The sequence below is a fragment of the Apaloderma vittatum genome, unplaced genomic scaffold (genome assembly GCF_000703405.1).
Source record: "Apaloderma vittatum isolate BGI_N311 unplaced genomic scaffold, ASM70340v1 scaffold33673, whole genome shotgun sequence".
Classification (NCBI taxonomy): Eukaryota; Metazoa; Chordata; class Aves; order Trogoniformes; family Trogonidae; genus Apaloderma; species Apaloderma vittatum.
In genome coordinates, this window is record NW_009706984.1 from 7,557 (window position 1) to 23,067 (window position 15,511).

At 36.2% G+C, this 15,511-nt stretch overlaps 1 protein-coding gene across 2 annotated transcripts; it reads right to left on the reverse strand.

Moving 5' to 3' along the window:
• Positions 1-608: 608 nt before the first annotated feature.
• Positions 609-15,184, reverse strand: KPNA5 (karyopherin alpha 5 (importin alpha 6)). Of its 2 annotated transcripts, none has more exons than XM_009866005.1 (13): positions 15,056-15,184; positions 12,749-12,835; positions 12,552-12,651; positions 11,699-11,793; positions 10,759-10,890; positions 9,797-9,885; positions 8,408-8,507; positions 6,613-6,776; positions 5,439-5,517; positions 5,190-5,315; positions 4,403-4,530; positions 2,951-3,129; positions 609-1,263 (listed from the first exon to the last, which is right to left on the reverse strand). In XM_009866005.1, exons 1-13 carry the CDS (start codon positions 15,182-15,184, stop codon positions 1,076-1,078), a joined length of 1,596 nt encoding a protein of 531 aa, XP_009864307.1. In that variant the 3' UTR covers positions 609-1,075. The 2 variants fall into 2 exon arrangements, with proteins under 2 accessions (XP_009864307.1, XP_009864306.1); XM_009866004.1 differs by having other exon boundaries at positions 12,734-12,835.
• Positions 15,185-15,511: the final 327 nt, after the last annotated feature.

A 15,511-nucleotide genomic window follows, 5' to 3' on the forward strand; every position in this document is an offset into this window, starting at 1 on the left:
GACTCACTATTCATTCTTCGCCACAGTATTTCTATTGTCTTGTCAAAAGAAAACCAGAGTTAGTTAACTTAAAGAACAAGCCAAGTGGCGGTAACATTCGGCCAAAAAAAAAAAAAACCCAAACAAACCACCTACTGTCTAAACTTTGAGGAACCTACTGCGCTACAATGGGAAACATCACAATGTTTCTCACACTAAAGAGGTGTTACCATGTTTTGTCAGGAGACAGCCGTAAACCATCTGCTTGGTGATTCTGGGATCTGTGTCACTCGTAATCGCTGCATTCTTGTGGTAACTACAGCAACTGCTTCCACTGCAAAGTACAGTATTTGTGGCTGACTTTTAATGCCATTTAGCAGCTTCAATTACAGACCAGCAAGCAGCTCTCTGCTGATTCCAGTTTGAAAACCTCCAAAATAGTCCTCTCTTCCCACATAATTCAGAAAAAAAGCTTTTTCATATAATATTCAAAATTATATTAGGTAATGAGCATTATCTATGTATATCTATTACGTCTTTAAATACATTTTATAAATAAATTCCAACAGTGTGTTGTAAAGTAATGCATAAAAGTTTCACAATTTAAATAAATATTTTTCACATTCCAATTCAGCTTCTTACAAGCTCACCTTTATTTCATGCCTTAGTTCTGAAGCAATGTTTTTGCTTCAATACAAGAGGTAGATTTGATAGACTGGGCAAGTCAAGCCTACTGCCAAAAACGCAACTATCAGTAACTGTATTGCTGATAATGCAGTTTGAGACTACATGAAAAATTCAGAACCACTACCTAAAATCCTACCAAGTCTTAGTTTAACAGTTCTTGTTAATTCACATTTAATGCTTTACTTTAGACATAAGTACTCACAGTTGTTTTCTGTACATAAGAGATAATGAAAAACACAAATAGAAAACAAAGAACGGTTGTATCCAACACAATATATAAAAGTGCATGAGCTGCTTCTTCATCTATCTCTGCAAAACTTTTCCTCTAACTTTGGCCATAAAGAAAAGACTTCTGGGGAACAAAACAAAACCCAAAAAGTGTTCATATTTTATGCTTGTCTTCAGTAGTTTACAGCTGAAACCCCTCCATTGGAGCCTCCTGCTGTTGAAACACAAACTGCTGCTGACTTTCATCCACCTGAGGTGCAATACTGGAATCTTCCTCTTCAACACCAAAGTAATGTTCTATGAGTTCAAAAGCCTTCTGGTAGATCTCTTGGTTTTCATGCCTCTGAAGAAATTCAATTTTATCGAGTCCTAAATTCAAACCAAAACATTTTCAAAATCAGTTGCTTGAATGAGGAATTCAAATGGAAACAGCATATAGTGTAGTGGTAATTTTTAGACAAAAAATAAATGCAGTCCCAAATCATCTCATTTGATATCATTAATTCTTAATTTCCTAACCCATGTATTTCTAGTCTTCACTTTGTGCAGCATTTTCTTCTGTCCAAATTAATTTTATAACTATGCTGAAACAATACCAATTCAACTAACGAGGAGGAGGCTGTAGTACCTACAAAGAAATATGCTATGGCTATAAAGAAAATGAATCTGTATAGCATTAGGATGGCATAAACTGTTTGCTATAGCAATTTCTAGTATATCCATTTCTTTTTCTTTTACTCTTTGTCTTCTGTCCCCTATTATGGAGTTGTCACTGGGCACAGTCTACTATCTTTTTTCAGACTTCATTTTAGGACTTGAAGATACTATCCTTCCAAAGGCTTATAGTATCCTTCCAAAGGTAAGACAGAGGACATAATTCTGTCAGCAGAGCAGAGGTTAAGTGCTTGGCAGTCAGTTAGGTTGATTCAGAACTCCTTTTTAGCTATTTAAGATAAGACAGTTTTCACTTAAGTTGGATTAGGAACAGCTGACACAAACCCTTCTGGTGACTATAGATGCCAAAGCTACAGGGGTGATTTAATTAGCTGTTTCCCCTACTTGAACTTATACTATACAGCTTCAGCAGCCTATGCTTAACTGGTAAAGGAAAAAGAACTTAAGACACTCGTTAGTTGAAATGATGAACAGACTCAAAATCTGGAACAGAATAAATTCCATTAAAGTATTCAGTACTTATTCCTCTTGTGAGGTATGTTCTCCAAGTATGCACTTAATTTTAGATATAAAACTCCGTAACAGGGAATTCAGATTTAAAGCCTTCCTTACAGAAAAGTTGGTACCATCTAATCAGATATAATGTTGTCAATTACAATCGTTATTAGCAGTTTCTGAAACACAAATGTCTGCCAATTTTATTTTGACAGAGCTACAAAAAGATAACCCTCCATAAATAATGCCAGATTCTTTGTAAGCGAGTTTTTACATTAGTTTTGTTAAATCCAAAGCATTTAGTAATGAAATGTCACTAACAGTTTTGATACTCCACCTTTAAAATGTGGTTTAATTCAACAGCTCTTGAAAGAAGAAACAGAACAAGACATTTTCAGACAAATACAGCTTACATAACTTTATGATCTGAAGTAGATTTTGCTATTACTGATATTTAAAAATGTGATTCTGCTGTAGAAATAAGAAAAACAAACTCTGATCTCACATCCCTGTAGGTAATGAAACTGTACCAGACAGGACTATACATTAAAGTAATAAAACCGTATTTAGGATTGGCTGATAAACTTACACAAACCATGGCTCCAACAGAGTAGGACATCTACGTATTGAATAGTTCTGAGAATGTTTCTCTAGAGTGACATTTCATAAACTGACGACAGACAAACATCCACAGATTTTCTGCATGTAACTACTTTTCCCACTATGTGACATTACTTAATTTCTGATACTTTAATGTCTGTTTATGCTTGAAGTAATTCTGTGTTAAACTTACCTATGAATTTCAAAATGGTTCACAATGGTTTTGTTTCTACAGTCTGAAATAAGGAAGTTCAGGTATATAATTTTACAAGAAGTAATTTCTTACCGTATGCCTCCTCTATAAGGGCACAGTAAGGATTAATGCCCATTCCATTTTGCTTAGACTCTTGTTCTCCAAGACGCAGAATATTTTCAAGTCCATTTAAAGCCACCTGGACTATCTTGGAATCCATCACAGTCAGGAGGTCACAAAGAGGCTTGGTACAACCTAGCGCTACCAAATACCTTTATAACAGCAGAGAAACAGAAGGGGGTGGGGAAAAAAGAAGGAATGATCATCCAGCACATTTGTTGCCACTCTATCCCTACTGGTCCTTAATTTTGCTAAAAAGAAGTGAACAAAACAAACCAAAAAATTCTAACACATGCAACACCAAAAAGATCAGCTTAGTCTGAAATGGAATAAACACCCTTAATTTACCCTAATGAGAAAATTGAATGTGCATATTCCTAACTCGATTGTGGAGTCTGTAGTCTTTTCAACTCCTTTTCACTTATGTTATTCAGATAAGTTTAACAGAATGTAAGAGAAAAAAAGTTAAGTTTTAGCAGCAAGTTCTTTTCTCAGGCATCTGAAATTTTGTAGTGGCAAAAATACCAAGTAAACACCTCAGAGACAGATAAAAACACTGGACACTGCTCTGTGCTAACACAGTGCACTAAGCTATCAGCATAATTGTAAATATTTAAAAAAAGGCTTGTAATTGTCCTATTCCTTTTTCCAATTTTTCACAAAATCCTGTATGAACTTCTGCAGGTCCGAACCTGTGTCCTTGTTTCTAATGTGCAAGTAAAATGAACACAGTCATGTTTATTTAGGGGTTTTAAAATATCCTGCAGTTAGACAGTAGTACCTTGAAGACATTAAAAGGACTAGAACTCCATGACACAGATACTAAAACTGTGTTTTGTGACAAGAAGCTACTTTTATAGTATTACATACACATTTACTGTTTGAAGATCCTGAATTAGAATTTATTTAAAATATGCTAAATTCTATGATGCTACATTATACACGCAATCAAAATAACAGCAAAAAACCACCAACAAACTTTCTTTACTTCTGGTAACACCCAGTGGTTCTAAGAAAATACATGAAGAAAGCACTAAAATTCCTGAAATCTCTCCACAAAGATACAATCCCATTGTCCAAGTTTTCTAAACAACTCTCCCAAAGCTTTCCATTTTCAAATACTAAAACTGTTCGTTACCTGTTCCAATTGCGTTTGACAATATAATAGCAACTCTAGAAGACAACCCTGTGAAAGATTTAGCTGTAATACAACTGAAACAAAGCAGCATTAAAGTCTACTGCATATATTTTACTAATTTTTCTGAATTTTTACATGTTTAGTCCCTGTAGTACAGACAGAATTATAAAGAATTACAGTTGTGTTTAGGATTTTGTTGCTAGGTTTGTCAAGATTCAAATGCAGAAATAAAAATGCCTTGGAGAAGATACTTAGGCAGAGAAATTAGTTAATATATACAAACTTACCTAATCTGTTCAGGGGTTCCCCCTGATGTTGCATTAGTTATGGCCCATGCTGCTTCTTTTCTAGTGCGAAATTCAGCTTTTTGAAGAATTTCAATCAATACTGGAAAAATATTTGCATCTATAACAGCCTAAAAGATGAAATTGCAGTATTATATGATAATTAATACTCAGCATATACAAAGAACATTAATATCCTTCACTGCAAGAGTTGGTTGATGCCTGTTGATACTGAAGCAAACAATGTTTTTTTAGAAGGCTCCACACAAACCAGAAACACTAACCTGACATTCAGAACTATCCCAACATTGCACTATGGCAGTAGCCATCAGAGTACCACCGTTTTTGATTTCTCTGTCTCTGGTGGACAGAATACTGCTTAGTGGATGGGCCCATTTAAAAATCTTATGACATTGTCCTGGTTAGGACAATGACATTATGTCCTAACGCTTGACAGAAGCACTAAAACCTGAGCTTTTGAAATCGAGATTAAGCCCGAGAACAAAATTTCACTTTGTCCATTTTATTTAGGTTTGCAGTTTCCATAGAAAACTATGTCTATAATTGGAGACTATATTATGTATTTTAAATGACATGAAGAAGTAATATTTTATCTCCAACTGAAGTAGAGGGGGGAAAAAACCCCCAACATATGGAAACACATACTCTGATGCAGAATTCAAAATTTAGAAGAAAACATTTAAATCTACTTATTTCTCCTTGTAAAGGAAAACCAAGTGAACTACTAAAATGAAAACAAAACCAATAGTAACAAATATAGAGGTCTTACCTGAATCTGAGCTCTGTTTCCTGCAGTAATATTAGAAACAGTCCAGCACGCTTCTTTTCGTATAGATTCCTTGGGACTACTAAGCAAGTGCAAGAGACAGGGTAATGCAGAGCAGTTTAGAATCACCTAAAATAATTTGAGAATTGAAAACTAGGTTATATAATATACATAAATATATAGGCATGCAGATACCTGTACAGGACAAAAGTCTGTCCTGCAAATTTGTTTTTCTTAATCAACTAGTCTTACCTGTGTTTGGATATCATCCCCAGTAACAATATTTCCAACTGCTCTTAATGCAGGGGATACCACCTTGTAATCATTATGCCTGGAGACAAATATTAAATTACTTGATATTACAAAGTGCTAAATATAATTTTGCATTTTTACTGAACAACAGTTTACTTCAGGTGCTAAATTTATAGTTATAGAAAATACTGCACTACGTCTCACACGTTCCCCCTATTCAGCCAAATTTGATGACTACAAGCCCACCACTGCACTGCTGATTTAAGGAAAGGCCATCTGTGGAACAATATGATGTGGAGCAATCTGTCCAGCAGATTCATTTCACCCAGCTCAAGTGTTATTGAAGACAATACTGGAACCTGCATCACTCAACAGCCACTGAAACATAAGGGACGTTATTAGCTGTATATTAAAACTTAGCAGCCCTGCCTTTGTAAGTGAACTCCTCCCTTTTTTAAGTAAATAAGCCCAGAAGCCAGTACACAAAAAAGCCCACATTCCCATATTCAACTCCCTTAGGTGAGGGCGAAGGAAAACTACTCAGTCGTCCAAAAGCTTCTACATAAGAGAAAGCATCTGACCCTCTCCTGACAGCGACACCAACGAGCTTTCCACAGGGAACTGTACTGGGCTGTACTGATCTGTCAGCATGGGGCAATACTACCCTGACCGACTCTGCAGTCCCCAGGGGAACACAGGGCTTTAGCCTCCCTTTCTAGGAAAATAATGAATCATAAACCAAATTTTGAGTTTTGAACAGTTAAAAAGTGGCACAAAGCTGCCTCTGGACTTCATGAGCCCAAGAACTGTGTGTACTGTAACTGCATCTGGAAAGGCAAGAAACCAAAATTCAACAGTGAAATTAAAAAAAAGCTGACAAATTAATTTACAATTCAAACGTGGTCTTCAGTCTTCACCCTTCTATTCCTCCATGTAAAGGAAATCTTACATTAAATTTTAAAGGAATACCTTGGTAAAAACCTTTTTTCACTGTCAATTTCAGGAAAAATCCAAGGAGCCAATCAACCTAGCAAACAACTTAAAAGGCTTCAGACTGAATTCATGTTCATCACTTCTCACAAAATAAATTCAGTCTTGAGGTGAGAAAAAACAACTCAATTTTTATTCATTAACAGTACTGTAAGACAGAATCATCGGTGAAGAGAAGACTTACATAAGCAGCTCTACCAATCTTCTACACACTCCAGAATCAATAACAGCTTGAATTTTATCATTGGGACCATCTGAAAGGTAAGAGAGGGCCCAGCAAGCATCTGCTAACACATCCGGGTCACTGCTAAACAACAGTCTTGATAAAACATTTAAGCAAGGAGCAACCTAAGTTAAAGAAAAATATTGCATAAAATTAGGTGTTTCATATTTTTCAAGTTTCAGAGAACATTCTGCAAAGGCATAAAGGTGTGAAACTATTTACTGCCAAAGCACACAAGCTCATTAACAAATCAGGACCTAGGCAAAACACCTCACAAACTAGATATCCAAATCAAACTGGCAAATTGGATAAATTCTGATTCACAACCTATTTATTTAGAGTTACTACATCAGGTATACAATTGTTCAGCGTAAACAGAAAACAACTAGTTTTACACATAACCAGATGATCAGGAATTACTGATGCTGTTTTGAATCACTCAGGTAACAGAACTCCAAAGTAATAATATTTGTTGACATTGGTGTCTTTGTAGGAGTACTAGAGGTAATTGGTAATAACCGATTTACAACTGCTTTACCACAAAGAAACTCAAAGCAATTCAGAGGGGACTCAACATTCACTGAACCAAATCAAACAGGCAACGTCTGACTTCAGTTCTCACTACAACTTAGTAGACTTAATCTCCTACAAATTCCACACAGGCAGAACCAAATGAACTAGACCATTTGGAACCTGACAGACTTCAGCCGTACAGCTTGGGAATTTAATTTTTCCTCATAGAACTTAATTACTTATCTTCTATCAGTTATGGAATTCACCTTCCTTTATGTGTCCAGCTGGTGCTACTACAAAGAGCAAAAAGCAGAGGAACTATTCTTACTAGCAGCTGCCTACAGGGCAGATAACTTCAGTTTTCCACTGAACTTATAAGAATTTAAGCAGCAAGAAGTCTTGCTCATTTTTTACTACTGGAACAAACCACTACTGAAGGATACAAACACAGGCATAGCAATTGTGAGGTGATTAATTAATTGACATCAGAAATCCTCCCTTTTTGTTAACATCTCTGCAAAAATTATTCAGTAGTAGTAACAGTAATTGCCACCCCATAAGGTAAACTTCAAGACATGTAAATTCTCTCCAGGTTATCTTTAAAGACCATTTAACTTCAGCCTGTTCTACCAGAATATTCAATGTTCAGTTCTTTTAATCCTTCAATGTTATTAACTATGCCAGAAATCAATTTCATACTGAAAACAAGGACCTAATACTCCTACTAGCCTTTACAGACTTCCTGTCTTTTTAACCACATACTGGAGAGAAGAGGAACTGAAGGCGACACCATGTAGGCAAATTACCGCTGTCATCATAGTCTGATTTAACTGCATCTGACAGAGCAGAAAATTCAAAATTTTATTCCTCCAGCACTCACTCACAGTCATAAAATATAAAAAAAAAATCATTTAGAAAACCTTCAGTCAAAAAACCACAGATGTGGAGAAAATACAGCCCCAAAGGGTTTAGTGCTGAATTATTTGTCCATCATTTAATACCAGTTAATGACTATTTGCACCTGACTAGCTACAGTCTCAGGTTTTTAAGTACTTGATACCTATCAGCAATAATAGTAAAAATAGACGGTTTTTTTGCAGATACAGATGAACCAGTTTGTGCAATTACATTGAAAAGATAAAATTGAGTCTATCTCCAGATTCAAAAATTCTGTGGATTATAACATATTGCAAATGTTAAGTCTTCAGCTTTACAATTTCTCAAAATAAATAATTTATTATACCTTACTGAAGTCTGGAGGTGGGTTCTTTCCTCTACAGAGATTTGAGAGAGCCCAGACTGCATTTCTCGTTGTGGTAAGACGATTTGAATTTGTTAACAGTCTGCCAAAGAGAGACAACAATAACAAAAATAGTAACTTCTTACTGAAATGTTAAGTCTATTTACGTCTATTATTACCAACAGTACTTCAAATCAGGAAAAGAAATCCTATTATTAGGGACTAGTTTCAATTTATTGCTCTTCATAGCTTATATGCTGCAAATATTTTCTTAGAATCAACCGAATCTGAGTAGATTATTCTGGGTAGACACCTCATTCTCAGATCTAGTGGACTGAGAGCAGCCCTGCAGAGGACTTGGGGGTGCTGGTTGATGAGATGTTCAACATGAGCTGGCAGTGTGTGCTTGCAAACCAAAAAGCCAACCGTGTCCTAGGCTCCATCAAAAGAAACGTGTCCAGCAGGTCACGGGAGGTGATTCTGCCCCACTGCTCTTGTGAGACCCCATCTGCAGTACTGGTCCAGCTCTGGAGGCCCCAACACAAGAACGACATGGACTTGTTGGAGCAGGTCCAGAGGAGGGCCACAAAGATGATCAAAGGGCTGCAGCTCCTCTCCTATGTGGACAGGCTGAGAGAGTTGGGGTTGTTCAGCCTGGAGAAGGGTTGTGGGAGACCTTATAGGAAGCAGCCTTCCAGTAACTAAAGGGGGCCTACAGGAAAGCTGGGGAGGGACTGTTTACAAGGGCATGGGGCGACAGGATAAGGGGCAATGGCTTTAAATTGGAGCAGGGTAGGTTTAGATCAGGCATTAGGAATTTCTTCACTACGAGCGCAGTGAGACACCAGAACACGCTGCCCAGAAAAGCTGTGTATGCCTCATCACTGGAAGTGCTCAAGGGCAGGTTGGAATGATATTCCTTAGTGAAAAGAATTTTTCTGGTGGAACACAGCTCATGTAACAACTCCTCTGTCAGCTCATCAGAATAAGCAAATGGATAGTGAGCAAAACAAAAGCTCGGAGCTTTTTGGACAAAGTTGCGGAAATCAGCCTCCTGCCCAGCCAGTTAAGACTCATAGAAATGCAAGTGTAAGTCATCTCTCCCATCCTATCTATCGAGAACTCTGGCAACACAGAGTTCTGCACAGTACAGGAATTTCATACCAGTTCTCTGTTTTTGCAACCAGTGTCAAGCTTCCAGTCAAGAACTAAAGATATGCAAGAGGCTCAGGTAATACAAAGTATTAGACTCACAGCAAAAAAAAAAAAAAGGAAGTATTCTCCATTTAGCAGAAAGCTTGTATTATTTTAAAATAAACTGAAGTTTACAGTTATCTATACCTGGTATATATAGTTATATATATAGTTATAGCATTAATTTACAACACTTACTCTAAGAGGGGTGGTAATATTCCACAGTTTAAAACAAAGTCTCTGCATTCTGCGTTGTCACCAGCAATGTTTCCAAGAGCCCACACTGCCTTAAAAAGCAAAGCATCCAAATGAGTTTACACATACTTGCAAATCAACTTTTACAGATGATCTATACATTTTTTTATAGCAAATATTATAGAATAGAAAAAGCAGCATAGTTCCAAATAAAAAATTTCAGAAGACTACTACGGATTTCTATATTGCATCATTTGTAAACTCACACAAAGTCAATTACCTACATTTGAAGTCACCCTTTCAAGCGACAAAACTATTTCATTTTGAAAATATGTTTGTTCACGTGCTTTACAGTAAAAAGGATGCACCTGCTATTTTCCATAGTTACATTTGCTCACTACGGGTGTTAGATTCAATAAGCTGGCTCAAAGTTGCAAACAATGTACGAGGAATAAGAAAGGTAAATCATGAACTTGCACTGTACAAACTTTCAAACACGCTAACTAAAAACCAGTAAATTACAGTGTCTCTTAAACATGAACAACTCACGCTCCAAAACAAAAAAAAAAAAAAAAGAAGGTTCAGGAAAATATTAATGAAGACTGTAACATAATAAGATGTAGGATAAGATGTCGCTTTATAGCCACAAGATAACATAGGGAAAAAAAATTCCACATTGTTTCCTACTATATTATTTCTATTATGGTGTTTCATATCCTGTCCACCTCTACATGCTACAATAGAAATGAGGTGATTTCTTAAAATTACTCAATAACATGAAATAAAAAACAGATTCAAAGAAACCTGGAAGAAGCAGAGGAAAAAAAATACACTGAAGGTAAATTTTTTTCTTCCTGGAGCCAGATCAATGGTCTAGTAGGCAAACGGGGCTCAAAACCATTCTAACAACACACCTTCCCAAAAGACACTCATAGATGAATTTTAAGCAGTTATAAAACAGTTACCTGCTCCTGTACATCTTCATGTTCTGAACTAAGCAATTTAATAAAAATTGGAACAGCTCCAGTTTCAATTACAACTTTGGTGTGCAGAAAAGTACCAGACGCTATGTTTGTCAAAGCCCAAGCTGCTTCAAACTGTTGAGGAACACAAATGTTAAATCACACAGCAATGAACCTAAATTCACAACAAACAATTTTACATGAGAGTTGCAGAAGTTAATTTTCCAACTTTTCTTCCTTTCCACCAAGATATAATTATTACTACTATTGTCTATAAAATAAAATAAAGGAATTGGCATTGACTGACAAGAGCCATCAGTATGTAAATTATTTTTAGGTTTTAGCCTGCAGCACTAACTCTAAGAAGATTTCAAAACATTATTAATTAGTACAAATTCCTTCTGCTGAAGTTAAGTCTTCTAACATGAATGTATACAACTTCTACATGCCATTCCCAGGGCTCCCACAAATAGACAGAACTGGTTACTCCTACTGTTAATTACATATTTTCCAAAGTAACAGTAGTAATTAGTAATTTTCTAAGAGGGTTTCATACAGGCCTTTCAGTGTCCCATATTTGTTTTCTTCTTCTCTAAGATTTCAACTGAAAAATACTCAAGATATGCAGCACACATAAAACAGTTTATGAACACGCATCAGTGCCTGATGATCTCAATATATCCCTCTGGAAACCCTCTTGCACTCAAGTATTTGACCAGCTGAATATAACCCTAACGACGACTATGAAATTTGCCAAAGCCAAGTAACAATTTCAGTGACAGTAACTGACACTGTAGACAATTAAAACTTGCAGCTTTAATAGTTAAAAATAATTAAATTTGGTTATATATATTAAAAAAAAGTAAATCACATGCTTTCCAAAACTCTTTTGGGGGGTTTCCAATCCCATTCCAAACCCCCTATCAGTACCAGCTGAACTCACTTGCAAAGTGTAATTCTCATTCCTCTCCAGAAATTTCACAAATCTCTGTACTACTCCAGGTTTTTGTATGACTTCATCTATAGGTGGATTAGGCTCTAGGGAATAAAAGCAAACATATTTGTGTAAGCATAACAAAAAGGACCAGATAAATTAATTTTTCGGCATGACACAAAACATGAATGTGATTCTCAGCTCTTATTAAAATTTTCAGCATTCAATCATTTTAATCTCAAATGAAGGAACTAAACTTTCAAATTTAGAAAGACTGCAGCATCAGTAGTAAACACCCTATTACGTATCATAATAGTAACACCTACTATTATCCGCCTGCATGTTAGTAACCTTACAAACCACTGTTCCTTCAACCAGTAGCTCAAGTCAGTGCTCAAGACCAATTATGATTAGATACTATTTTAAATGATCTAGCATACCTTCACCTATCATGCGATACAAACGCTGGCATTAATTTAAGAGTGTGCCTCTTACATTCTAGACAAAAACAAGTTACAACCATTCTTTAGCAGCCATATAATTTTTTCCTCCCCTCAATTACAAAGTGAGAATCAGAAACTGAATCACTGCAGCAAGTACTGTAAGTAATGTTAGTGTGCAGTTAGTTACTGCCCTGGACACTTCGATCAAAATATCCTTGCTTTTGTTACTTTGTCTGAAAGCCTTAACGTTAGAATAATGAAGCTCTTTGTATTTAGCCATTAGGTCGGAAGAGAGCTGGCACAGTTTCTCTATAAACAGAACTAGAAGTTTCAGCAAGCTCTATTTTAAACAAAACTAAAGGTTAACTGACTATGACTAAAACTCTTAGTACAAAATACATCAGGCAATTTTCACGTACCTTTAGATAGTAATTTTCTGAATTTCTGAGTTGCTGTGAGTTGCTGATCAGGATCATCTGAGAAAATCATCTGCACCATATCTACTGTAATAACTTCTTCCTAAGAATGAAAGGAGGATTTCTTATGTCTAGTACTATGCACATTAGCAGATAATATTTTAAATACACTGTAAAGCAGTTACCTCTGGAATAGGTACAGTAGAGCTGACATCAGGATCCTGAATTGGACTTTCTACCATAGATTCTTCATTTCCCGGGAGAGAAACGTTTCGGCGTTTAAATAGCTAAACAAAGAAGAAATTTTGGGGAGACATTAAAACTTACCATAGAACAGGTACTGATGACATCCACTTGAAGAAAATGTTTTCACCAACACTATTGAAAGTATTTCAACCACTCACCTTCCTGCTCAACCATGCAAATGAAATTCTATATCAAAGTTTAAAGAACTTGAATAGAAAAACACTACTGTATCTGTATCTTGATAAATGGCAACATTTCGGAGAGACACTTAAAAACTAAAGTTCTTTTTAATTAGCAAAGACCCATACATTTTTTACACGTGTAGCAAAAAGAAGGTACAGATCTTTTTACTTTTAGTATTTTACCCCCCATAATTAGCTTTTACTTTTAAGCAGGAAACAGTATTCTACAAACTACTTTCTCCCTTTTTAGATAATAATCATCAACATAGTGCCAATGTTTTTGTTTTAGCAGAAGAAAGATTAAAACAGAATAATTTTAACAGAGTTGGAGAAAAAATAACCCAGCTTCAAGGTTAACTTTCAAGTTATCTAACATTAAGCATTCTCCACATCCAAAAATCATTTTACAATTGGCAGCATGCACTGATTACGCTTAAAATACATACCAGCAACATAGTATGTGATAAGCTATGCTTAATGAGAGCCTCTTCATTTTCTGGCATACAAGTAAAACATTCACATTAGCCCGTTTTCTTCTAGAAAGCAAACCTAAATTTTTATCTTTAATTCAGTACTACACTTACAACTACTGTAATTAACAATTCTAAGAATATTATGTTGGTATCTTAAAAAGGAAATGTTGGAAACATCACCTGTAAGCAATAATAATGAAACCTCCTACTGAATCCTGAAGGTTTTGTCCTGTAGGTGTCTAAAGACACCTAGACTTCTGCTACTGTACATGCCCAAAATTGCAGAAGCAACTCCATGTTTACATATATTTCAAATAGGAACCCAAACCAAGGCATCCTCTCCCTTGTTAACACACTTCGCAACTGGACACAACCCTGGATACAAAACAATTGCAGAATCCTGGATGGAAACAAGGTTTGATTCCATTTAAACCCAATAAATGAAGAAGGGACAACATTCCTCTTCTGGAAGACCAGCCATTCTTTCTGACACTCAAGGACACAGATGCTCTTGGATGGAATGTGTAAACTGTTACTGTTTAGGATCATGGTCTATCTATCAGTTATGATTTCTCCTAGAGCAAAAGCAGTTTCATCTCCCTGCATAAACTTGTTCTCCCCAGTTCAAGGAGAGCTGAAAAACACCAGTTCAACAAATTCAGACCAAAGAGAGCATAACAGTATTCTCACTGTTACAACAGTCAGTGTAGCAGAGGACACATTAGTAATTTTCATAATTTATCTAGGTGGTATTTACTAAAAAATACACTAACAAAACTTTTGACAGAAACTGCAAGGCAGTTATCCATTCACAGGGAAATGTTCCAGTATCGTACTACATCTTACTCTCATCTCTCTGGCTCAACTAAGTTAAACTCTTTTTCCACGCTGTAGCACCACTTTTCCACGAGAAGCATAAGCATTCCCAGCTCTGAAAAGACTGTAGATCAGTGCCTGAGACACTCTCTAGGCTGTGGGAGACCAATTCAGCCACTTTAGACCAAGCAGAAAAACAAACTACATTCCTTACTTCCCTGGCAAGAAACTACTAAACATTTTGAGCAAAGGAACTACCACAAACCATTAAATTATACAACAAGTACATGACTCTGATCACTAGAAAATCCATAAGGACAACTGTTAATGTTATATAAAACAATTCAAGGATTACTAATCGGTAGGCACTTTAATAAATTACTGTAGAAAAGCTCTTGGGCACTTGAAGTGCTGATAAAAATTATCCTCTCCCTTGTAACAACGGAACTTGGGGCCCAAATTCTGGAAGGGGATGCAAGGTTTCGAATCCTTACTGGAAATAAGAGTATCCTTTCAGCCCAGTCTTACATGTTTAAACCTAGGGTAAGGATTAAACTTAAATCATGGGTCTCTGCTCTGTGTGCTCCAGTGACTTAAGAGGGCTTCTGTTTACTTTTTTTGTTTTATGATCCTATTGAGAGGTACCTGGTGCCTCCCGACACTGCACGAAAAGACATTCAACCTGGTATTCTGGATTCTGCTTCACAGGAGAAATCTGTTCAAGCCCTTTCACATATCTGAATTTAGCTTCACGAGTGCTTAGCGGTTAACAGCTCACCAAGATACTTACCTGTTCTTCCCTCTTCTGCTTCCGAAGCTGGATTCCTTCCTCCTCTCTTCGTCGGCGCATTTCTTGGGGATTAAGTGCATTATTCTTGTAGCTTTTCATTCTGAAGTTATCTTTACCCGGGCTTGCCATGTTGTCTATTAAAAAAACCTAAAATTACTCCAAAAGGCCAAACCTTGCAAGGCAAACCTGCCATCTCTTGTATTACAGAAGTATTTATAGAAGCAGCTATATAGTCCTGTAGCTACCTGCAACATCCAGTTCAAAATGTCTAAGGTAGAAATCAGAGGAAAATATTTCCCTAGATGGGAACTTCTAAACTGCAAATTAAACTTCAGTTTATCTCAGGGATCAGATATTTCATTAAATGGCATAAACTCATTCAAAAAGAAATTATCAGTCTTATGAGCAAATTAAGAAACAGAAACAAAAAACATTATGTTGCTAAATTCTGATTCT

What these genes read in the sequence shown, in the direction of transcription:
- KPNA5 (XM_009866004.1), bottom strand. Translation starts at nt 15,184, where the DNA reads ATGGCAAGCCCGGGTAAAGATAACTTCAGAATGAAAAGCTACAAGAAT. An exon ending in ATGAAGATGTACAGGAGCAG is followed by an intron (nt 9,886 to 10,758) that starts GTAACTGTTTTA and finishes TTGCTTTTTAAG; the next exon opens with GCAGTGTGGGCTCTTGGAAA. An exon ending in CCTTATAGAGGAGGCATACG is followed by an intron (nt 1,264 to 2,950) that starts GTAAGAAATTAC and finishes GTTTGAATTTAG; the next exon opens with GACTCGATAAAATTGAATTT.